General features: G+C 47.1%; 1 protein-coding gene across 1 annotated transcript in view; it reads right to left on the bottom strand.

Moving 5' to 3' along the window:
* CABLES1 (Cdk5 and Abl enzyme substrate 1) overlaps nucleotides 1-25,848 on the bottom strand; it is a 105,870-nt gene that overhangs the window by 34,024 nt on the left and 45,998 nt on the right. Inside the window, exons 3-4 of the mRNA XM_019930528.3 lie at nucleotides 24,389-24,481; nucleotides 7,971-8,048 (exon numbers count right to left, since the gene is read on the bottom strand). Coding sequence (XP_019786087.1) covers nucleotides 7,971-8,048; nucleotides 24,389-24,481 — 171 coding nt within the window. The remainder of the gene's footprint in view (nucleotides 1-7,970; nucleotides 8,049-24,388; nucleotides 24,482-25,848) is intronic.

Genomic DNA, 25,848 nt, shown 5'->3' with positions numbered 1-25,848 from the left:
CGGGAGACAGAAGTGAGTAACACACGGGGAGATCAGGGCGTCTGTCGGGCATCAGGTGGAGGTGTCAACAGCAGCGTTTCCACAGGAGGAGCCCCGGACTGGGCTGCATGTTTGTCCTGGCTGCACGGCCTCCCACTGGGTTGTTCCTGGGCGTCTATACTGGTTTCTCTGTCATTCCTGGACATTCCGTGAATTATCCTAACTCCACTCCCTCCCACCCCAATCGTCAGCGATGATCCTGCTGTCTGAGTGTACCCGACCCTGCGCTCTGCCCCTCCATGCCCATCACCGCCCCTGTGGGTTCAGGCAACAGGCACGACTCTGAAATCCTAAAGTGAAAGAGCAGGGACAATGGATAGTGATTAGAAGCATCTTATTTCATCTAATGGAAGACTTCCTGAAGTGCTGTGCGTGAGCAAACTCCGCAGATCCAATGCTATTTGAAGAAATAAAATAAGAAAGCGTATCAAGAAAGAAACAGGGCTTCCCTGGTGGCGCAGTGGTTGAGAGTCCGGCTGCCGATGCAGGGGACACCGGTTCGTGCCTCGGTCCGGGAAGATCCCACATGCCGCGGAGCGGCTGGGCCCGTGAGCCATGGCCGCTGAGCCTGCGCGTCCGGAGCCTGTGCTCCGCAATGGGAGGGGCCACAACAGTGAGAGGCCTGCGTGCCGCAAAAAAAAAAAAAAAAAAAAAGAAACAAAGCTCTTAATCGTCAAAAGCCCTGTCATTAAGCCTTTTGTAAAGTAAAGACGTATCTGGTGCTGCGAATAATAATCCTCTAATGTAACTGTTCGGCACAGTTTCTCAGAGAAGCCTTTTCTACGCATAGTATGAAGACAGTAGAAGACCCTTACCTGTCCCGGAACTGCTTCCTGGTGGGCCTGTGGGGTGACCTGGGCGTGGCTGGGAAGGTCTGGGGAGACGTGAGCCAGCAGCCCATCAAGGTCGCGAGCCGGTGACGCCCACACACGGCCCGGGTGTCTGCACGGTGTTGACACCTGGAGAACGTGCCTACCCTCCCTGCCCCGCACCCCACCATATGCCTTCCTGTTCTACAGCTGACAAATACCCACGTGGGAGAATTACACAGATGACTTTCCACCCAAGACTCCACCCAGAGATGCCTGGGGTTTGCGCAGGAGGAGCCCAGGCTGCAGTGTAAATGGGCACCCTCCAAAGCCACCACCCAGCACCATGGCCACCGGGTCCCCAGGAGGGGGTCTTCCTGCGGCACATGACAGAGCTCCGCGTCACCCAGTGCACATCTGTCAGCCAGTGAAGCCCGCGTGTCACCGGTCCTGAGCCAGCAAGCCCAGCCCCAAAGCAGTGATGCTGCAGGGAATCCACTGGGCATTAGCGCTTTCGGGATGGCCTCTGGGGGGGGGTCAGCTGGCCCCAAAGCAGCGCCTGCAGCCAGCCTGCCTGCCTACCTCCTCCCTCTGCTGCTGCAGCCCTGCTTCCCTCTGCCCCAGACTCTGCACCTGTAAAATGATAACTGGAGAATCTGCCTTCTGAGGTTGTTGTGGAAATTAAATGAGCAAATGTTTATAAAGCTCAGAACAGTGCCTGGAACACTGGAAGCATTATTTACCTTTCAGCTTATGTTATTACCTGCATTTGCTATGTTCACGCAATATTTGACTACACAATCAGCTAATCCTAAGGAAGTACGCTCTTTTCTCAGATAGCTGTACCTGTAAATCAGGGCAGGGAAGAACAGTTTGGAGACTGCTGTAGTTGGTAAGCAATCAGAGGGGTCTGCTTCAAGCAGAAGCTCTGGAAATCACTTTGTGAATAAGCCTATTGTCAGCTTTGATAAGTCTGGTAGCGTGCAAAATGACCCCAAACCTTTCACACTGCTCTCAACTCTGGGTTGCGTTCGTACCTATCCTTTTAGCCCATACCAGGATAGAACGTACCAAATAAGACTGCAGAACGTCACTAGGTCTGTACATTTAAAAACCTGCACAGAGAATAATTATTCAGATGTGAGGTCTAAAAGCAGCTGATGGTTGGTGGATGGGGAACGTGAACAGTACGTTTCATTCATAAACTCCTTGTTCAGCCAGACTTACAGCTTCCACGTTGGCAAAGCAGACGAGGATGCGAACACAGAGGCAAGCATTCTGAGCTGGCAGGATCTTTGGAGAGTGTAGTCAAACCTCCCCATTGGACAGCGAGGCAACTGACACCCCAGGGAAGGCTTGGTGGTGGGTCTGTGACAGTGACGTCCCAGGACCAGGCCTCTCAGCACAGCACAGCTCCCTTCTTTCTGTCCCCACTCCTTCCCCCTCCCCTCACTACACAGGCCTGAACCCTGCAGTGTCCTCAGCAATGGGATTACAGCTGGGATGGCGCCTTATGGAATTCTCTCAACAGGTCAGGCATTATAGAGACCCTGTCCGGAAGTTCATGAACCAGAGCGGCCTCGAACATCCTTGGGAGTCAATGCTGAGGCTGGAATATCCTTCCCACCTCTCTGACACCTCACACTTGCAATCTAGCTGAAGCACCACCTTCTGTGGGGGGCACTCCCCGATCCCTCTGTCCGAATTCACCCAACTCTTCCCTCTGTGCTCCAGCTGTACATTGCGCAGGACTCAACTGTTTGCTCTTTGGCTTGATGGTTAGTTTGTTTACCCGCTTGTTTCTGTCTCCTACCATTAGACGGTGAGCTCTATGGGAAAAGAGGCATTTTCTTGTTCAGCACTGTATCCCTGGATACTGCCTAGAACACAGTAGGTTCAACAGAGTTCGTGCGGTGAATGAATGAAGTCTGCTGTGCAGTGTTAGCACCTGAATGTCTACATGGAAGGCGGGCAGGGATGGCAATGTACTTGGAGGTGTAGGCGGGGCTGAAGAGACTTTACAGAGCAAACATCTGGCTCTTACTGAAGATTGTAGATTTATTGTAAACGTGGATGTTGATAAAGATTTGGGGGCAAAGCACTCTCTAGCGCCTCTTTGGGGCTCCCCAGCTGTCTTGGTCTGGCAGTTCACATGTCTGGCTTCCTTGTTCAATAATAAGCTCCTGGAGAACAGGTCTTACTCACCCCTGCACCCTCCCAGCCTCCAGGAGGGCCTCACACTCACTAGGGGCAGAAGAAATGACCAAATGCATGAATGCAAGAATGAATGGATGGATGGTAAAACCTCTCCTAACACTGTCCTGTCCGCTTTGGTCACCTGATGTTGGGAGCCAAAATAAGTATTCAGTTCAGTTTAAAGCCAAGTACAAAGCTTTGGGGTCAGGGTGGCGGGGAGGGTGAACCAAGATATGAGGGCAGGACTTGGGAAGCTCCAGCACAGCACAAGAAGCCAGAAAACAAAACCGGAAAGAGATAAGGCCATCCTGATAGATGCTTTCCATGTAAGGGAGGTTCAAGTACACAGTGGATGAACTTTTGAGTTTCCTGTTTTTAAAACTTTCTTACGGTGAAGTTGGAACTGTACATTGTCCCCTTCAGCGGGGGGTTTGTGCTTATCTGGAATAATCCGGCACATGTGGCCTAGTCCACACGCGTGTGTAAGGACAACGGAAACACGGGAGCTGGAAACCACAATGTCAGCAGGCCAGGGTGGCCGGAGTCCTGAGCTCTGGCGCTGCTGGGTTTGCTGTCAGTGTGAGTCGCATCCCCCCGTGGCCCCAGAGGCCTGAGCTATGATGCACGGAGGCCATACCATGTCGTCTCTAGAGCCCTTTCCAGCCCTGAAATTCTAAGACTCACGTCCTGGCCACAGAGAGAACTTGAGCATAAAAGCGAAGGAATTTTCCACAGTGGAAAGGCATTAGCTACTAGGTACACAGACTATCTTACTTTAAAATATATATGTGTATAATTTACTAGGATAAATATTTTTTATTATTTGAACACAGCTGTTTCCCAATAATTAGTTTGAAAAACTCATAAGTATGATGTGGCAGATATTCATAAATAGGATGTCTGCTCATTAAAAAAGTTTAAAAAGCAGAATGCTTTTCCTTTTACATTTTTAAAATTGAAGTACAGTTCATTTACAATATCGTGTTACCTTCAGGTATACAGCAAAGTGATTCAGTTTTTTATATATATATATATATATATATATATATATATTCTTTTCCTGATTCTTTTCCATTATAGGTTATTAGAAGACGTTGAACATAGTTCCCTGTGCTATACAGTAGGTCTTTGTTGTTTATCTATTTGATACGTAAGAAGAATGCTTCTTAACCCTGCCACTAATTTACAATATTTTGAATTCTGTTCAGAGTTTCTTATGTGAGAACTTAAGGAGGATATGCTGCAGAAATAGGCATGCTCTTTTCTCTGTTAGGTATTATGAAGGACCCGATTATGTGTTTTGTTACAGAAAATTAACCCTTCTGCACCATGGTTTCCTCACCTACAAAATTTGAAGAATTAGTGTGTTTGAGTTTATTCGTGTCTAGCATGTAAAAGGTTACGTCCTGTGATCCCACACCCTGGTTTTGCTTCTCTATCTGAGCCATCGGGCAGAATAGCTGACACATCCTATGATATATCCTCCTGAAACCCACGAGGGCTTCCCAGTAGTGGGGAGGAGACCTGGGCTCTGACAGGCCGCACTTCCCCGCATCCTGGCTGCCAGCTAGCACTTCCCTGAGGTGTTCAAAATGTGGAGGGCCACTTATTTCCACAAGGATGTCAAACAGAGATACTCTGGGTGATCTCTTCCCAGGTAATTTTACTTACAACGCATCCCTATGGGCTTTGCATAAAATGCAGTGATCTCCAAATTAACGGCACAGGTAGTAACCTTCCATCCTCGTTCTAGAGAGGACCAAGCACAGGCTCACAGAAGGTAAGTGATTTGCCCAAGTGAAAAACTGTAAGTCTCTAAGTTCTCCACACGAAGCCCCGCATTTCTTTTGCTGTAAGAAATCCGGGTACCCCACCTGCCTCTGTGTGCCAGGCGCTGTGCTGCATCCCAGGCACCCAGAGAGCCTCAGTTAACTTCTGGAAGGCGGTTATCATAAAAGCCCCACTGCACAGACGGGTTTCTGTGAACACAGAGTTTGTCTCACCTGTTGGCCAGAGAGAGTCACGGGAAGCCCTAGGCTGGACAGACTCAGGTTCAAATTCCCGTTCTGACAAAATATATAAAGAACTCATACAATCCAACCACAAAAAAAAAAAAACCTGATTAAAATGGGCAGAGGATATGAATAGACATTTTCCCAAAGACATACAGATGGCCAACAGGCACATGAAAATGTGCTCAACGTCACTAATTACTAGGGAAATGCAAATCAAAAGCAAAATGAGATATCACCTCATACCTGTTAGAACAGCTATTATCAAAAATACACGGAATAACAAATGTTGGAGAGGATTGGAGAAAAGAGAACCCTTGCCTTTTCCACTGTTGGTGGAAATGTAAACTGGTGCAGCCACCATGGAAAACTGTATGGAGGTTCCTAAAAATATTAAGAATAGAACTACCATATGACCCAGCAATTACACTTCTGGGTATTATCTGAAGAACATGAAAATGTTAATTCAAAAAGATATATGCACTCCTATGTTCACTGCAGCATTACTTACAATAGCCAAGATATGGAAGCAACCTAAATGTCCAATGATGGACGAACGGATAAAGACGTGGCACCTATATGCGCGTACGTGCACACACGAATACTATTCAGTCATAAAAAACCCTGTGATTTGTGACAACATGAACCTTGAAGTTATTATGCCAAGTGAAATAAGTCAGATGGAGAGAGACAAATATCATATGACTTCACTCATATGTGGAATCAAAACGAAACAAAACAAAACAAATGAACAAACAAAATAAAACAAAAACAAACTCATAGCTACAGAGATCAGACTAGTGGTTACCAGAGGAGGAGGTGGCTGGGGGGTGATGGAAATGGGTAAAGGGGTGAAATGTATGGACGGTGACTAGACTCATGGGGGTGATCACTCAGATATTGAACTGTAATGCTGCACACCTGAAATTTATTTTTTAAAAATTCCCATTCTGGCCCAAAGTTGACGTTTGGGACGTTAAGTCTTGAGGATCAGTGGTTTTATCTATAAAATGGAGATAGGCACTTGGACACCATAGTGAGGGGACCCCAGGACTTGGAAATAAGATCATCTTTCAAGAATGAAACTAACACGAACGCTTCAAAGATGAAAATATGGAGAAGCCAGATTGTGTTAAAGAAACAGAATGAGTCCTTGGATAGGAAGACTTGGCAGTCACCTGACTGAATACTCTTAGCCATTATTAAAGGTGGTTATTAATCATATGTCAAATTTTGATGTGTCTTCCCTCTTGGTTGTAAGTTCCAGGAGGGCAGGAACCAGATCCATCTTTCCCTACCTTTACCTCCAGGACCTAGTCACACAGTAAGCCCTCAATAAATGAATACATGGAACATAGCTAAGGACAGAATACGTTCATCAGAAAGGTGGGCACAGAAAGCCCGGAAAAATAAGGCTGGCGTCACAGTGTCCAGGCAGGTCCTCGCTGTGAGAAGATGTACTTGCAGACAGACTGATGATTCAGATCTCCTGGAAGTGCACTTACAGGCTAGTCACACTCAAACATTCTGAGCCCTGGGGCCATTACTTGTAATTAGATCAATGAACTGGCCTTCTGGGTCACACATAGGTCTGTGAGCTGGTATAAGCTACTGACCCAAGAAATAAGCCTGCTCTCAGGGGTGGCCAGACCCAGGACCACAGCAGGTTGAAAAGATAAAGAAAACCTTTCTTTCTTCCCCCTCTACTCAGTAGAGTAGAAGTCTCTTAAGGGCAGCCCGCTGGCCACACCCAGATGGTCCTACAAACCTCAGAGCTGCAGGATTTGCTGTTACATGTTTTAGAGCACCTACTTTGTAGGGTTGTCGTGAGAATGCAGATAATGAAGAGGACTGGCACAAAGTAAGTGCTCAATAAACAGTAAGATTATTATTGCTTTTTAAGGCACACATCTAATAAATGACTGAGTCAGCATTCCATGAATAAAGATGCCCGATGTTCTGTCCCATGGAGCTTACAGTGTAGAGTAAAAATAAGGACCGTGGTGAGTTTAACAGGCTGAAAGTCTGACAGGTCTGCAGGGGGGAAGGGAAAGTCATGGTGAACGGGGATGACCAGGCAGAGCCCATGGAAGGTGGTGGGAGAGGAATAAATGGCAGTGTTCGGGTGTCATTGCTGCAATGACCAGAGGGCAATACCAGCATTTAGTTTGCAGAAACCAGAGCTGACATCTCACAATGCTTCCGGCATCCTACGCAGGGAACCATCCTGCCCTAAATACCAGCAGCTCCCTGACCACAAATAGCGGATGCGGTGACCAGGTGAGGGGGCAAAGGAGTCAGATTCAGATGGAGAAACAGCACAGAGTTCGGGGATGTGGAATGAGGAGGGGGGGCTTTGCCAGGTCAGAGCCTCACTTACTTCTCTTTAGAACAAAGAAGGGGCTTGTTGACCTACAGCAGTGTGCAGTCCTCCGGCCTGTGGCGAATCACACAGGTCTGTTCCTGATACCACGTCGCTTTGTGAGGCTTGCTGGTCAGTGTATAGCTGCAAGCCCACAACGCAAGGAGGCAGGATGGCCACGTGGTTTGTCTGATTCCTTTCCTGAGCTGCCTTTCTCCAAAAGTCGATGAGGCCCTGAGAGATGGGTGGGCCCCAGATTGCTCTTGCTTTACAGAATTGTACGAAGTGACAAAATGCACGTTTAGAAACAGCAGGCAAATGGTAAGGGCACACATGCACGCGTACACACACACGCACACACACACACCAATAACAGGGAAGCTCCCTGGCTGAAAAGAAAGTGGAACTTCTTTTTCTTTCAAGTTTACAAATACCAAATTTGCAGTGTCAAAGCAAAACAAGTTCTTTGAAATGGAAAGGGTGGTCACATTATACACATGGTGTCAGAAGTTTTCACCCAGAGAACTACAAAGCAAGCGTGCATATACATACCCAACTTGGGCACTGTCGCGGTACGGCAGCACTGAAAATATACTACAGAAGGATCTTCTGCCACTGATAAGGACTATTCTAAAAAAAAAAAAGAACAAATAACAAACACTAAATGCAAAGCCTCAAATAAATTTAAAAAATCTATAGCGATTAAGCATTCACAGAATTCACAGCAGTATTTGCGCCCTCCCGCCACCTCCTCTGACAGATGGTATTCTGCTCCCCTTGCAAAATGCAACCTCAGCGCAGCACAATTACCCGGCCTCTCCTCATCCGAATTTTAACATGGTGAGACTGGCGAGGGTCTCCAAGGAGCACATGTGAATCCATTCTCTGGTGAGAGAGGCTGGCTGTGGGCCGCATGTATTATACAAGACGGAGCAGACGGAGCTATGGGTCCGGGGTGCCCAATGCTGGGTGAACCGTCATGCCACATTTAAACAATCAATTTCTACTTTGCAGTAAACAATGCAAGAGCAATAGTGCCAGAAACCATGAGCAGGAAAGACACTCAGATGCCACTGTGATCATTAGGGTTTTTCATATGCTGGCAGCGTGTTAGGTTCTGAGAATAAACCGAGGGGAAAATTACATAATCAGTCTTAGCCTCCATTCCTGCTATAAAGATACTACTGGAAACAGTTCTCCATGACGCTCTTATGCAATCAAAGGCACTTAAGAAAACGTTAAAAAAAAACCTCTCAAAAGTACTTATCTTGGCATCTGAGAATAACTTGCCAAAGAGAACTGCTGATGAAAAATTGGAGAAAAAGTGGAGGAGATTAAAAACCAAGATCCTTTAGCACCACAGTAACACACATCAGATATGGAGCTGACTGACTTTTGTCATCTTTTCCCTCAATAATTATAAAAATAAAACCAGGGGAAAAAAGCAGTAGTACTAACAGCATCAAGGTTTGGGTATTCTGACCTTGTGTTAAAACTATGATATTAAATTGCTTACATGCTCAGGATTAAGTCAGCTTCTCTGGCAGGCAAACCAGGCCCTTTGTTTTCTGGCTCTTTCTGTCTCTCTGGTCTCAACACACATGATATTTGTCTCTGCATTTTATCACTCATCCATGCTAAAGTACTTGCAGTACCCCACCTTTAAAAAAGTTTTTTCATAAGGTCCCTGGTGGGGACTTTTCTTTTTGGCTGTGTGGCATGCATGCAGGATCCTAGTTCCCTGACCAGGGATCGAACCCGTGCCCCCTGCAGTGGAAGCATGGAGTCTTAACCACTGGACAGCCAGGGAAGTCCCCACCCATACCTTAAAAAAAAACCTGTTGTTTCATATGTCTGTCCTTTGCATGCTATTTCTTCTGACTGTTGTATCTTACTAGGTACGCTGGATGAACTCCTATTTAATCTTCAAAACCCAGCTCATGAGTCACCTCCCCAGGAAGCATTTCCTCCCCTTTCACTGAGTTACTCATTCTCTTTCGGGTGCTGCCTCTACTCCTTATTTCCACTTCCAGGAGCACCCTGATCACAAAGTGCTGCTAAACATTTGCTGCTCTCTTCTAGAGGACGAGTTGAGGGTTTCGTACACGGAAGCCCCTCCAGAAACACAGTCTGGGCAAGGTCGGGCTTCAGAGCAGCACCTGAGTGCCCATCCCGGGGAAGGCAGGACCAAAGCTACATTCCCAGCTTCAAATACCAGCTCTGTCACCTTTGTATAACCTCAAGCAGCCCACTAATTCTTTAGTTTCCTCATCTAAAACAATGGGATAAAGTGAGTAGATCTCTTATGGGAATGTTGTAAAGAGCAAGTGAGTCCCTATATGGGAGAGCCCCCAGGACAGGGCCAATAATACACGCTCAATAAGTATTCATGATTTGTTACTGGGAACTGCCTTCTTGGGTCGAGGTAAGTTTTCCCACCAGAGTCTGTGGGTTCAGAACCTCTTCAGACCTCTATGCTAAAATACACAGGCCTGCTAAGGTGAAAGGTCGAGAAAGGACAGCTGAAGGCCGACACGTGTGGCCTGTCACAAAGGTGTAACACGTACACAGAGGCACTGCTTCCAACCCTTTGGCCCTGTGCTGACAGTGTCTGACCAGGCAACATCTAACGCCATCCGGGATCCTTAAGTGTTCTCTCTTATGCCAAAAACTGGCTTCTTGTTCTATTCCCAGAACCCTGCGGAGTCTCTGTTGGCTGTGGGAAGTTTTGATCGCTTCCAGGTAGAATATTCTATTACAGCAATGATATTCACTTAAGGACATTAAAAACATGCAAAGAACTTCGAAAGTCAGAGCAAAGAAAATCACAGTTGCAACAATGGTGGGTGAGCACACTGATACATGAACACAGCTCAGGAGCGTCCACCAGCCAGGGGTGCATGTTGGGTACTGGACGCACATGTGGAGACGTATTCTCAAATTCTGTATTTCATTCCCTCTGTGCTCAAGAAGCAAGAGAGAGCATACTTTAAAATGCTGGTATTGTGGTTTCAATCGTGTTCCCCCAAAATACGTATTGAAGTCCTAATCTCTAGAATGTGTGGATGTGGCCTTATTTGGAAATAGGGTCATTGTGGATGTGATCACTTAGGAAGAGGCCATAATATATCAGGGTGGGCCTTAGATCCAATGACTGGATTTCATAAGGAGAGAGATTTGGAGATTTCTAGAAGAATACAGAGAGAAGAAGGCCACGTGGTGACAGAGGCAGGCATTGGAGTTACTCTTCTCAGCATGACTGCCAACGCCGCCACCACTTCCACGACCACTTCCATTACTGCTAATGTTACTATGACGACAGTGCAGGCCTCCACTGCCTGCTAAGGTGTACCTTATCCTACAATCCAGGGAGGGGTGGAAGATTCCTGAGAAACAAGTTATAGGATCTTCCTCTCCTCCTCCCTTCCTTCCACAAATATTTTTGGAGCACCCACTCATGCCAGACATGGTGCTAGGTGCTGGGGACCCGCTGATGCATGACACAGACAAGGGCTCATCCTCACAAAGCTTATGGTGTTGGGTGGGAGGTAGTTATGCAGGGGTGTCAGTTCTCTGACTGGGGACTAGAGGGCGCTAGCGCACATCGGAGGGACAGTTAATCTAGCTTGAGGGAAGCTAGGTGGGCTTCCTGGAGGAAGTGATGGCTAAACTGAGACCTTAGGGAGAAGGGACAACAGGCTACAAGGAGAAGATACGTTGGCAGAGGGATTGGTATGAGTCAAGGCTGGGAGGAGGAGTGGAAGGCCTATTTGAGGAACACAGGTGCTGTAAAACTCTTCACTGACTTCCCTTGCCTAACCCATCAGGGTCTCCACTCCCCTCCATAAATCACTTTGACCAACACTCACAGCACACCCAAAGCTCAGGCTGGTAGGCTGCTCTCTAGAACACCCACACTGAGTCATATACTTGCTAAGATCAGGTCTGGATGCCCTCCACCTGTTTCTGCCAGCTGTATTTGTTAGTTATACTTTGTTCATTAAAGATTGCACAAACTAATGACATATGAAAATCAAAAAAAGGAGAAACACTGTTTCTATAAAAAATAACACAGTGCTTTAAAATATTTTCAAACAAGGCAAATCACTAAAAACAAAAACAAAAAAAACCCCTGCAGTTGAAATAGGTATGGGCAAGACGTCTATAAAAGATAAGAAAGAATTGTAAAAATCCAAAAGGATTCTACACTTAGTTTCTTGGGTCACTTTAAAGAAGTTCCATCTGGACATGGAAGCAACAGGTGGGAACGATGATAGCGTGAGGTCAGTGACACAGACAGAGTCTGCTCCGTGAGCCCCAAAGGCAAAGAAAGACCTGGCATCACAAACTTGTGGAATGGGCGATCGCCAACATGCCTGAAATGAAAGTGTGGGGTTTGAACTACGTATGTCATTTCTGTGGGTATTTTTTCCAGCATTTACTAACCTCTTCCCTTGACCAAGCGATTACTGTAAATAATTCAGCAGATCTGGACCTGGGGCTCAGGGGGCCAGGCATGGTTAGGATGGCGATGGTGACGGAGCCTCTGCTGGGTGAGTGCCCCCAAGGTGCAGTGAGGAGAGGGGACAGGGAGAGGACAGGCAGCAGAGCGCACGACTGCAGTGAGAGACTGAGGGAATGTGGCGTTTGCCAGGGCTGCCGTAACAAGGTGCCATGCACCTAGCTCTGTGGCAACGGCTCCCACAACAGAAATCAGTCATCTCAGGCTTCCAGAGGCCAAGGTGTGGAGGGCCAGGTTCTCTCCCTGAGGGCAGGACCTGTTCCTGGCACCTATCCCAGCTTCCGGGAGCTCCTTGGCTTAGAGAGCATAACCCCAGCCCTCACAAGGCCGCATGGCGTCTCCCCATGTGCATGTCTGTCTCCAAGTTTCCCCCTTTTATAGGGACACCAGTGATTAGATCAGGGGCCACCTTGCTCCAGCACAATCTCATCTTTTTTTTTTTTTAACATCTTTATTGGAGTATAATTGCTTTAAAATAGTGTGTTAGTTTCTGCTTTATAACAAAATGAATCAGCTATACATATACATATATCCCCATATCCCCTCCCTCTTGCGTCTCCCTCCCACCCTCCCTATCCCACCCCTCTAGGTGGTCACAAAGCACCGAGCTGATCTCCCTGTGCTATGCGGCTGCTTCCCACTAGCTATCTGTTTTACATTTGGTAGTGTATATATGTCCATGCCACTCTCTCACTTTGTCCCAGCTTACCCTTCCCCCTCCCCATGTCCTCAAGTCCATTCTCTATGTCTGCGCCTTTATCCCTGTCCCACCCCTAGGTTCTTCAGAACCTTTCTTTTTATTTCTTTTTATTTTTTTTTTTAGATTCCATATATATGTGTTAGCATACAGTATTTGTTTTTCTCTTTCTGACTTACTCTGTATGACTGGACTCTAGGCCCATCCACCTCACTACAAATATCTCAATTTCGTTTCTTTTTATGGCTGAGTAATATTCCATTGTATATATGTGCCACATCTTCTTTATCCGTTCATCTGTCGATGGACACTTAGGTTGCTTCCATGTCCTGGCTATTGTAAATAGAGCTGCAATGGACACTGTGGTACATGACTCTTTTTGAATTATGGTTTTCTCAGGGTATATGCCCAGTAGTGGGATTGCTGGGTCGTATGGTAGTTCTATTTTTAGTTTTTTAAGGAACCTCCATACTGTTCTCCACAGTGGCTGTATCAATTTACATTCCCACCAACAGTGCAAGAGTGTTCCCTTTTCTCCACACCCTCCCCAGCATTTATTGTTTGTAGATTTTTTGATGATGGCCATTCTGACTGGTGTGAGGTGATACCTCACTGTAGTTTTGATTTGCATTTCTCTAATGGTTAGTGATGTTGAGCATCCTTTCATGTGTTTGTTGGCAATCTGTATATCTTCTTTGGAGAAATGTCTCTTTAGGTCTTCTGCCCATTTTTGCATTGGGTTGTTTGGTTTTTTGATATTGAGCTGCATGAGCTGCTTGTAAATTTTGGAGATAAATCCTTTATCAGTTGCTTCATTTGCAAATATTTTCTCCCATCCTGAGGGCTGTCTTTTCGTCTTGTTTATGGTCTCCTTTGCTGCAGCGCAATCTCATCTTAACCAGTTAATTACATCTGCCACGACTCTATTTCCAAATAAGGTCTCATGATGAGGTACAGAGGGCTGGGGCTCAGCATAAGAATTCTGAAAGGATACCATCCAGCCCATAGCAGGGAGGTAGGAAGGAGGAAAACAAGCTGAGCGTGGTGTCACCGAGGTTAGAAGTCCCCTCTGGAGCCCTCTCATCCTTGCTCTTCCAGGACAGCACTGGTCCTAAGTGTGTCCTAAGCGTGGCCCCAGCCCCGCCCATCTACTGGCCCTAATGATGGTTTTCTTCTAAAGACTGCTGTGGACCACTGGTGGGGACCAAGGTCTGGACTCCCCCCGGCTCCCAGGCCCTCTCGTCAAGCAGAGAGTCAAAACTGAACCACCAAGGGAAGGTTCTCTCCAACCTCTCAACCTTTTTTTTTCTGTGTCTCATTTTATTTCCTGTAAATCAAACTGGTTGAAAAGAAGCAACACGCATTCCCAGGCCGAGCACTTTTCTGCACAGCACATCGCACAGGAGAAGCCCCAAGCACAGGCGCTTATGACTGAAAATAATTTCTCTCAAAAGCCTCATGCAGAGTCACAGAAAAAGCCAGCATGCCCTCCGTGCTCCTTAAAGAGGTACAGATAGTAAAACCGTAATAAACCCTGCCTATGGACCCCGGGTCTACAGCCCAGGTCCTCCTTCCCCCTGTGGCACCAGGGAAGAAGCAGAGGACAGTCAATGGGGCAGTCATGTTTGAGAGCAGCTCTGGGGGCCACTTCGGTGACAGAACAGGCTGTGCCCAGGAGTCTCAGTGAGGTGTGGGGGTTACTGAGGCTCCTTCAAGTCTATCCACTCGCTGTCCTTCAGGACTGAGGTTTTGCTGACAATCGGTTAGGAACACCGATGATGATACTGACAAAGATGCTTCCCTGCCAGCCTCCTGCTGCTGGGGGGACGGAGGGTTCTAGTCTTTTAATAAAGAACAAAAGTTCTGGGGGTGGGGGGGTGGTTCCCTGGTGGCCTAGTGGTTAGGATTCTGGGCTTTCACTGCTGTGGCCTGGGTTCAATCCCTGGTCGGGGAACTGAGATCCTATAAGCCGCGTGGCACAGCCAAAAAGAAAAAAATAAAAGTTCTGGGAGTAGAAATGCGTGCTTGGGAAGAGGGAGGTGTTTCAGGGAACCTCACAGAAGATGCCTGACATCTATCGAATTGCACGGAGAGAGAAAAGGCGATGACATATTTCTTCTTTCTAGAAGGCCCGTCCAGAGTTGGTAACTAGCTGTTTTGTTTTTTGGAACGTGCCACTTCCTCCAACTCATTTTTCAAACTAAACTAAGCTGACAGATCGGAACTGATGAGATGACAAACGAGGTTGTAATTTAGTTATGACCCATTCGCCCAGTTCCCTCCAAAATTTTCAATACAAAAATGAAAGGTTACAACTTGACTTCAGTTACTGTACTTTTTTTTTTTTTAACTATCTTACTTTACATAGTAGATAAAAGCTGCGGGAATCTTTTATATTTTTGTTTTTCCTACTGAGTTCACCCTTTAAAGAGACAGCCCTCGAGCTCGATGCTCTGTCCATTATCTGAAATCTTTTTAAGTCTCTGAACACTCCTGTCAAGGGATGAGACAGACCAGTCCACTCACTGCAAAGAGCACTTCTCTGCCTGTTCAGAACGCAGTGATTCTCACGGCAGACCCAGGAGGGGGCACTTCCGGTGCAAGTGGCAGCCATCGCTTGTGCTCAAGGCAGACATTCGAAAACCAGATGACTTCAAAAGGATGCAAAGTAATGCCTGAGGGAGGGTGATGTCCACTTGAAACCAGAGCTCTTGTCTTCCACTGCTCTCAAAGACAAGCGCCCAGAGGAAGGGTCCTGTCCTAACAGGACCATGAGGGTCACAGGACATAATGTGTCTTTGGCCGGTGGCTAGTCTTCAGTCTTCACACTCACCTTCCATTCTGATGACCCAGATCTACCTGGCCAGCAATCAGCTCTCTGTTGGCACTAGCTAGCCTCATAACGGCTGTCATTTTCAAGGGTGTCTCCTCCCTGAGGGCCGAGATCTGTCTTTACTTCCGGTTAACCCAGGAGACTCGGGGGCCCCCGGTGCCCCCTGTGAAGATGCAGATCAGTGTGAATGGTGACTGGCTCTTCTCTACTAACCAAGCGGCAGTTCCCAGTCCCCAACCACCATCCTCAGGATGTTCAATGGCCCCCTCCAGACGCTAAGGCAGGGGGTCCTGGACTCCTCTCTGTCGTGACAAAGGGTTTGCTTATACATGTGTGAACAGTTTTTGAAAGAACTCAGGTCATTTCTGAACTTCGTATCAAAATTCACTTCTAGAAGACAATACACTATACACACACCCCCTCTAATTTTCTATAAGAATAAGGTTACCAAAGAAGATCTATGGGACTTCCTTGGCGGTCCAGTGGTGAAGACTTCGCCTTCCAATGCAAGGCGTGCGGGTTCGATCCCTGGTCGGGGAGCTGAGATCCCACGTGCCTCGGGGCCAAAAAAACCAAGGCATAGAACACAGGCAGTATTGTAACAAATTCAATAAAGACTTAAAAACAAAAAAAGAAGACCTGTGATGCTTGCCCTTGATTTTTGGTTGGCCAGAGTTCTCCTGATCAAAGCCAAGCCAGAGCACAGCAGTCATCTGCCTAGCACCCTCCATAGCTCCCATCTCACTCACGGTGAAAGCGGACATCTTCACGATTCACCCTCCCAGGACTCCTCAGGGTGCATCTCTCCCTCCTCTCTCCCTCTCTTCCACCCACACGGCTTTCCTATGGTTCCCCAGGCACAGCCCTTGCGTTCCGGCCTCAGCACCTCTGCAACTGTCCATCTACCCTGAACGCTGTTCCCCGCTGGGACCACACGGGGCTGGCTCCCTCACCTCCTCCCCATGTCTGCTCAAAGGTCTCTCCATCAGTGGAGTCTTGCCCCAGCACATGCCCTGCCCCCACCTCAGCAGCTTCAGTTTTCCTCCAGAGCACATCTATCCCATCTCTGGTAAGACACACTTACTTGTCTATCATCTGCCTCCCCGACTGGCCTGTAACTCCATGAGACAGGATCACGGCTTTATGCACAGATACATCTCATCACTTAAAAGAGTCCCAGTGCAGAGCAGAGGTCAGCACCTAGGTGCTGGAAAGACTGAACACAGGCTATCACTGCGTTCTTCATAGTTAAGGGACTGCTTTCTTAGGTGCCGTCTATCCAGATGCACTTGTCTCCTTCCAGAAAAATGGCTATTTACACACAGGCGGTTCAATGGAATGAGGCGGAATGGTTATTCCCATTGGCTATGTGCCATGCCTCCTACCCTCCGTGGGGAGGGGGGCTTGGAAAATCCTAGTCCAACAACGGGGCTGTCCTAATACAAATCCAGTGTCCTAAAACGTGACACTCGTGCAGATCGAAGCTCGCACGACAGATGCGACGGACCCTGGCTGGGTGCAAAAGTGATACATTTCTGGGATGCTGTCTCCTTCTATCAGGACGAGCTACGTCAGCTCACTCTGTAGTGACCTCACATCGTTAGCCTCTGTGGAGCACACTGTTTAAAATCTAAATTCCGAGATATTTTTCACATGAACTTCTGAAAAGTCTGTACCCTGTCCTGTAATTGATCATCTACCTCTGTTACATTTATCCCTGCTAAGTTTAACCTCGGGGAGCCACTGAAGGAACCGAGCCTTCGTTCTCCGCTATAACACAGTCTCCTCCTGCTTTTGGTCTTCCACGTGGGCCACCACGAGGCTGACTGGCCTTCAGGCTGCAGAGGAGATGATGCTCAAGGGCATACCACGTGCTCTTCCTCCCAAGCTCCCTTCAGGCTGACGAAGCTTGGCTAACACACTTCAGCTGCCTGCAGGTTCTCCAGCTGCACAGTCACCCAGCATCCCTGGGAGATGCCATAATATGGAACCGTCTAATGTTCTGCTGAAATGAAGAAATGTCAACGTGGAGGTCCTCTAATTTACTAGCCTAGTTATTCCATCAATAAGGAGATGAAGTTAACATGACTCTTTCTCAGTGAAGCCATGTTGGCTGTGGCCACTTCCATTCTTTTCTAAAAGCTCACAAACCATCTGCTTAACAGTCCATTCCAGAACTCTGCCAGCAATCAGCTCTAGGCTTGCTGGTTTACAATTATTAGAACTTATCCTCTGCTACCACCTCAGTCTCTTTTTGACTTTTTTTTTTTTTTTGGCTGTGTTCATTGCTGCCTGTTGGCTTCCCATAGTTGTGGGGAGCGGGGGCTACTCTTCATTGTGGTGTGCGGGCTTCTCACTGCGGTGGCTTCTCCTGTTGTGGAGCACGGGCTCTAGGCACACAGGCTTCAGTAGTTGTGGCACGCGGCTCAGTAGTTGTGGCTCACAGGCTCTAGAGCACAGGCTCATTAATTGTGGCACACGGGCTTAGTTGCTCCGCGGCATGTGGGATCTTCCTGGACCAGGGATGAAACCCCTGACCCCTGTATCGGCAGGCAGATTCTTAACCAATGTGCCACCAGGGAAGTCCCTCTTTATCACTTTTTAAAGGCAATGTGTGCCTGGCATTCAACTCAGAACTTCTTTTATTCTCCCCGGCACTTTAAAGATCATTTTTATTTCTAAATTCTTTCCATTCCCTGATCTAGTCCTGAAGACTGAAACATTCAAAATGTAAGGCCTCTCCACTCATTTATTCCACAAACACTTGCTGAGGACCTCCTGTGTGCCCAGCACCTTGCTTTGTTCAGTCTACATTTCTTCACAGGTCTACTTGTTAAAGATGCTGATGCTAGCCCAGCAGCTGACATCTGCTCTGTCCTTGTACCATCAACCCCAAGAAGTTTACCATCCCTTTCCTCCCTCTTCTGAATATGGTTTTAAAAGCCCCATGGCTATCACTGGTGTTTTATTTTATTTTATTATGGCAAAATATATGTAATATAAAATATGCCATTTAACCACTTATAGGTGTACGAGTTTGTATCAAGTACGTGCATGATGTTGCGCAATCATCACCACTATCTGCTTCCAAAACTTTTCCACTGCCCCAGACAGAAACGCTGTCCCCCTTCCCCCAGGCCCTGGTAACCTCAAGTCGACTTCCTGCCTCTAGGGATTTACTATTCTGGATAGTTCGTATAAATGGAGTCATATATTGTGTTTGGCCCTTTGGGTCTGGCTTATTTCTTTTTTTTTTTTTTAATAAATTTATTTATTTTTGGCTGCGTTGGGTCTTCATTGCTGCGCGCGGGCTTTCTCTAGCTGTGGCGAGCGGGGGCTACTCTTCGTTGCGATGGGCAGGCTTCTCATTGCGGTGGCTTCTCTTGTTGTGGAGCACCGGCTCTAAGCGTGTGGGATCGGTAGTTGCGGCACTCAGGCTAAGTAGTTGTGGCTCACGGGCTCTAGAGCGCAGCCTCAGTAGTTGTGGCGCACGGGCTTAGTTCCTCCGCAGCATGTGGGATCTTCCCGGACCAGGGCTTGAACCTGTGTCCCCTACATTGGCAGGTGGATTCTTAACCACTGCGTCACCAGGGAAGTCCCGTGTCTGGCTTATTTCAAACAGCATAATGTTTCTCAGGATTCATACACACTGTAGCAGGTATCAGTAGTTCATTCTTTTTTACGGTTGAATAATATTCCTCTGTATGTATATACCACTTTTGTTTATCCACAATCCGTTGATGGACACTTGGATTGTTTCCACCTTTGGGCTATTGTGAATGATAATACCACGAACACTGATGTGAAAGTACCTGTTTGAATTCCTCTTTTCAATTTTTTAGGTACACCTGCCAGTGGAATTGCTGGGTCATATGGTAACTTTAGGTTTAACTTTTGGAGGAGCTGCCAAATTGTTTTCCATAGCGGCTGCACCATTTTACATTCCCACCAGCAACATATGAGGGTTCCAACTCGGAATCTGATGTCTGAATCTGGACTCCACCCCCCACCTTCTAGCCACGTGCTCTAGTTTCCTCCTTTGTAAACTGAAATGATGAGTGTTTTAGTTTCCTATGGCTGCAGTGATAAATTGCGACAAAGTTAGGGTCTTAAATCAACACAAAATTATCTTACAATTCTGGACGTCAGAACTCTGAAATGGGTCTCATGGGGCTAAAATCAAGGTGTCTGGAGCCGCTTCCCACTGGAGGCTTGAAAGGAGAATCTGTTTTCTTGCCTTTTCCAGCTTTGGGGCTGCCGCAGCCCTTGGTTCATGGCCCCTTCCTCAGCCTTCAAAGCCAGCAATGGGCAGTTGAGTCCTTCTCACATCACATCACTCCAACACTGACTCTCCTGCCTCCCTCTTCTGCTCTTAAGGACCCTTGTGATTACACCGGGCCCACCCAGCCAATCCAGGATAATCCTGCTGCTATTTTAAGGGCAGCTGATCAGCGATCTCAACTCCATCTGCAACTTTAAGTCCCCCTTGCCATGTACCTGACCTAGCCATGGGTCCTGAGAATAGGACAGTGACATCTTTGGGGGACATTATTCTGCCCAACACAACAGTAGTAATACCTTCCTCATGAGGTTGTTTCGAGGATTATTTGTATTTCTAAAGTCTCTCCATCCCTCAAAATATAGTCCTGAAGACTGAACTCACTTAAAAGGTCGCTCCAGGGGGTGGAGAGAGGGGGAGTTGGGTGAAGGCAGTCAAAAGGTACACACTTCCAGTTATGAGATAAATAAGTACTAGGGATGAAATGTACAACATGATAAATATAATTAACACTGCCGTGTGTTACGTATGAAAGTTGTTAAGACTGGATCCTGGGAGGTCTCATCACAAGGAAAAAAACACGTTTTTGCTTTTTCTTTTACTTTGAATCTATATGAGATGATGGATGTTTCCTAAACTTATTGGGGTAACCATTTCATGATGCGTATAAGTCACATGATTATGCTGTACACCTTAAACTTATACAGCGCTGTAAGTCAATTATAGCTCAATAAAACTGGAAGAAACATAAAATAGAAGGTCTCTGCCTTAATTTACTCAACAAATACCCATTGAGATGAGTGAGTGAAACAAAGCCTATGAGGTACTTCGAGCCTGGTACCCAGGAAGCACTCACTAAATGTTACCCATCATCACTTTATGTTACTCTTAATTTTAGAATCCCTTTTGGCAATATGGATGCAGCCACAAGAATCCACTTCTCAGTCTGAACCTTCTGAGATCTGTCTTCCTAAAACCCAGAAAAGCATTGCTTTCTTTTCATGACTATCAAGTCCAACAAGGCCTCCCCATCACCAGCCCGTCTTCGATTTAGGCAGAAGTAGACCTAGAGGGTGACAGCTCCCTCACCACCTGCCCCACCTGCTGGGAGATGAAACACCTGCCAGCCAGGGAGGAACCCATCATGTCATCTGGTTCTAACAGCGGAGCTAAAGCTCCCACCATGGAATTTGTAGTCTGTGTCCAGGCTCTGTCCTTCTTCGCTCCTCCTGCCTGAGGGTCTGCAGCCAGAGTCCCACACGCTCTCAGCATGGTTCTCTGCTCTTGATCCGACGCAAAGCCTTCTGGCTGGTCCCCAGTGCCAGCCTCATAGAATGCACCGATTCCAGACAGAGGAAGACGGTTCTCACTTAAAGTGGGCTCCATCCTCCATCGGAGCCACACCTTCTAAGGAAGAGGCTCACCTCTGCTTCTCGTGCCGTTGGACTTGGTCTAATGTCACAGAATGAAGTGGGTGAGCACGGACCGGCTGGGGCCCCAAGGTTTATTTCTAAGTAGCTACCTTGATATTACGGATCATGAGGTTAACTTGGACGTTTTGTTTCTTCAGTGACACAAGTATTGTCTTTTATTGTATTTGCTTCTCAGTTTTAATATTTTTTTTCCCTTTCTATCTCAAAAATTTGCTTAAAACTCTCAGTCAGGTCAGGCTAGAACCTTATAACAGATGCTCTACTCATTTCCCACGCCGCGCTCTAGTCCTTGCTGAGACCGGAGCCCAAGTTCCCCTTGACGCCAGTGCCCCATGGTCAGCAGGCTTGGAGGCGGGGGAACCTCAGCACCAAGGTCTTCGGGTCCAGAACAGGGAGCGGGCCCTGGGTTCGGCCTGCTGTCCAGGAGGCTGGTCTGTGCTGCCCGGAGGTCACAAGGAGACTCCGGAGCTGGGCAGAGCTGTGAGCGGGCAGAAGTCGGGGCTGGAGTAGGGGCAAGCCTGCCCAGCTGGGAGGATGCCTCCCACGGGCCTGGGGGGCTAAGCAGGCCCCCTTTCAGTCTGTCTTCCCCGGCACAGGAAGAGGCGGACGCACCAGTGCTCAGGCCACTCTGTTCTCAGTCCAGACCTTTGAAGTGCTTTAGTGAACATCTCCAGGCTTCTCAGTAAAGCCTCTTTCCTCCCAACACGGCAGGCAAACCCGAGTCAAGTGGCTCCCATGTGGGCTGCAGGAAGGCCCCCTTTGGTGTGGTGTTGTGTGTGTACCCCGCACGCCCGAAGTGGGAGCATCGGAGACCCCCAGGCATCGCCCCGGTCCCTCCCTCCCGAGAGCATGTCCAGGCCCCCTGCTACCCACCACCGCAGCTCTGAGCTCATCCCCGTCCCAGGCCACCTCCAGCAGGACGACCTCACGCCTGCTGCCCGGCTGCGGTGGGTCCCCTCCCCCCCATTCATCAGCTCCTGACCACAATTTCCTCTGTCACCTCAGAAATCATAGTTTCTTCCTGGTGCCCTCCTGAGTTTTTCTTTCATCTGTCTGAGAACAGTCCATCCCTGCTAATAAATCAACCAGAGGGAGGAAGGAGAGCATCTCTAGGCCTTTCATCTTCTCTGGCACCGAAAAAGCAGTTCTCACCTACGCAGGTACAACCGGCTGTCACCACTGCCTATATTATATATAGCCCGTGCTGAGAGCTTGCTTTTCTGCCCTAAAGCCCATTTCTTAGATCTCCAGATAAGCTAACAGTCCCTCCTGGTTCCCTCTGAAAATTCCCCAGCAGAACTGCCAGCAACCGCATGCTTTCTGGACTGTTGACGTTGTTCCAGGGTCAAGGGTGTGCCGGGGAAGGTGGCTTCGGAATATACTATACACTGGTGATCCCATTGGTCCAAATCTTTTATCAACTGCATCCTCTCACTACAAACCATGCCAGGTGATTGATTATCTGACTTTGTGTCCTCAACAGCATTGAGAAGTGGGGAATACCATTAATTTGGCCCCTTTTTGGTTTTGCCATTGATTTTATTTAGGAAGTCGAGGCTTTCTGTGTTTATTTTATGGTTCAAGAGATTATGGACAAAAACACCAACATACATAAATGATGAATAATTATACTAAAAAGGGCATAAGTAAGGTCTGGATTCAGTAAGAGCCACAAAAGAAAAGAAAAACACGGCGGTGAAATGAATAAGGCACAATAATTGTGACAGTGAGAGTCAGGGTGAGAGAAAGAGACTCAGGGTATTCTAGTTCACAGATGACAGTTGGGTTCATTTTAACTGAAAGCTCTGTACTTAAAATAGGAATACATACTGAGGACATAAAATTATTTGATGGGAGAGTTCAATTTGGCCATTCTAAAACGTTGAATAGCTATGTTCTCTATTCAAGTGAGGTTTAAAAACTTGAAGAAAACAAGTCTTTAAATACTGTAATTGTTAGTTATTCAGGTTGTACAGTGTATTTTACACCAAATTATAGTAATGCTGGGCCTTAATCATGCCATGAGTCTAACTTTTTAGCAGTTTTCATCTGGTATAGATTAGAGATTATTAGTGGGGCCCATATGAGCTTCTGTACATCAGGAGGAGATCAAACGAAATGGTCTTGGGACAGGAACTCTGCTCTGGGATGCGTCTCTAACTATGATCCAGGTCACAGGTTGGTGGAGAAGAGCCACCCCCAGGAGCACAGAGCATCAGGGGACCCCAAGAGGGCTTGCAGCCCTGTTCCCAGCGTTACTGTGAGGCTGCCATGAATGGGCTTCGCCATTCAATTACAAGCAATGCCGGCAACAAGGATTCACATCCACTTGTCACCAGGAAGGTTTTAACACCAAGGTCATATACATTTAACCATCATTTTCATTTAACAGCCCTTTCCAAAAGAGCAACTCTTTGCTGGAGAAACACATGCTCTAGACGTACGTCAGCAGGCCCAGGAATCTGAATTGGCGCCCAGGGAGAATCTGCTGGCCAAGTCGTGATTCTCCCCTCTTAATGAAAATCAACAGAGAGCCAAACCCGACTTCAGGCGCAGATCTGGCAGGATATTGACTGACCAGAGCACAGAGCCCTGGTGAAAAAAGAAAACAAAACCCAAAAAAGCGGAAAAAGAAACAACAAAAAAAAAACACCCAAAAAACTCAACTGTTTTTCTGTTCAAAATTTCCTAATAAAAATATATTTCAGTACTATTAAAAATTCAGTTTTAGGGCTTCCCTGGTGGCACAGTGGTTGAGAGTCCGCCTGCCGATGCAGGGGACACGGGTTTGTGCCCCGGTCTGGGAAGATCCCACATGCCGCAGAGCGGCTGGGCCCGTGAGCCATGGCCGCTGGGCCTGCGCGTCTGGAGCCTGTGCTCCGCAACGGGAGAGGCCACAACAGTGAGAGGCCCGCGTACCGCCAAAAAAAAAAAAAAAAAAAAAAAATTCAGTTTTAGTTAGTCTAAAAAACTAAGCCTTTGGTTGCCATTAGAGAGCAGTATTTTCTATAAACTTCTATGGATGATTCTGGCAGGAGTCGGGTGGAAATAGCAGTCTGTTAGGGAAGGTTACATGAAATGCTGTTCATCTCAACAGCGGGCTGCACTCTGTGAGGTCTGGCCATTCAAAGGGTCCCCTCTTCCCTTCCCCACTGGACCCACCCCCTCCTACAGCAGGATGGGGGCAGCTTTTGTTAGTATGATACCTGCCATTCCTGGTATCGTGTTGCCGCATATTCTTGATAAAATGAATCTTCTTAAAGTTCTTTGGTCTGGGCGAACCTGAGAGAGTACGACATCTGAAAAATAAAGCCATTTCGAAAACACAGTCAGTTGCCCGTGGACAGCTGAGACATCTCCACACAAAGACAGGAAGGAAAGACCAGACTCAAATGGTTTGAGTAACCCCAAGGATAATGAGGACTATATGGCTGGAAGCAAGGAAGCTTTAAAAAAAAAAAACCCAACGACAGACAACTTCCTCGATAATACTGATAATAATTTATATGGGTCTCTGAAGAGCCAGCTAATGAAAACTACTGTCATCAGTTACAATAACATAACCTACACAAATTCCAACAACATTATTTGTTCCTGTCATCTTAAAAAGAATCCTCCTGTATCAACACAGGTAATGGGAACAGAAAACTGTAAATTTAAAGAATCCAGAGGGGAAAAAAACACTGGAAAATTCAGTTTAAAAACAACCCCGAATAGTTTTTCTTCTGTAGCAGGACTCTGGCCTGAATTACCTGGACTATTGCCTCAACATTTAACTCTCTGCCTGGAAGTCGTAGCTTTACTTTGAATGAGAATCAGAGACTGAGACCCAGCTAGTGGCTGTTGGTTTTTTTTTTTAAAGATAAATTTTAAATAAATATTTGTTGAACAAATTGACTTGGATTCCAATTAATTTTTCCTAGAATATACAACATGTGTTTGCACTACAGGAATAACAGAACAGACCACAGGCTGAAAAGATCTTATTTCTGTATATTTTTTCAAAGGTACCTGGCAAATTCTAAGATATACAACTGCAATAACAACTAGGAAAAAAGCAAAAATCCCAGCAACTGAGAATCTGAAGTTTGGTGTTGTATTGAGAAAGGGAGCAATGACTTTTCTAGTTGGGTTTTTGCTACCAAATATTTTTGTTTACCTTTCCGACCATGGACCCCGATGGCTGGCTCCCGGCATCAGACGTGGGTGCCTGAGACCTTATGCTTCAGAGAGTGAGTTCCAGAGAAGCAGTGCCCGGCTTCCCCAAACCACACTAAGGTCCAGGCCATCACCCGAGTTCATTCACTTCTGAACTTTGAGGCTTCAGGTAAGAGAATAACAAGATGACCCAACGAGGAGGTACAGTTGAGGGCAGGTGGGGTGTGGGGGCCCATTGGTGGCAAAGGATTAGGGAATGGGCAGCATCACAGACCTGCCTAGCAGCTTGAACCTTTACTCTCCTCCAAGGGCTCCCCCCCTTCAAGGGAAATTGGGGGATAGCCCTGGGCTAGGCTAGGTGCACAGCTCCCAAACCCCCTTACCTGCCCTCAAGTAAGGGCCAGCCTTCCTACAAGCCCTTTCCCAGACAGTGCTGAAAATTATTTTTTTTCTCTTAAGAAACAGCACCTCAAAATGTAATTTAACTTGAAAAAAAAATATAGTAAAG

The sequence above is a fragment of the Tursiops truncatus genome, chromosome 13 (genome assembly GCF_011762595.2).
Source record: "Tursiops truncatus isolate mTurTru1 chromosome 13, mTurTru1.mat.Y, whole genome shotgun sequence".
Lineage (NCBI taxonomy): Eukaryota > Metazoa > Chordata > Mammalia > Artiodactyla > Delphinidae > Tursiops > Tursiops truncatus.
This window is presented reverse-complemented; position numbering and strand designations above follow the sequence as displayed.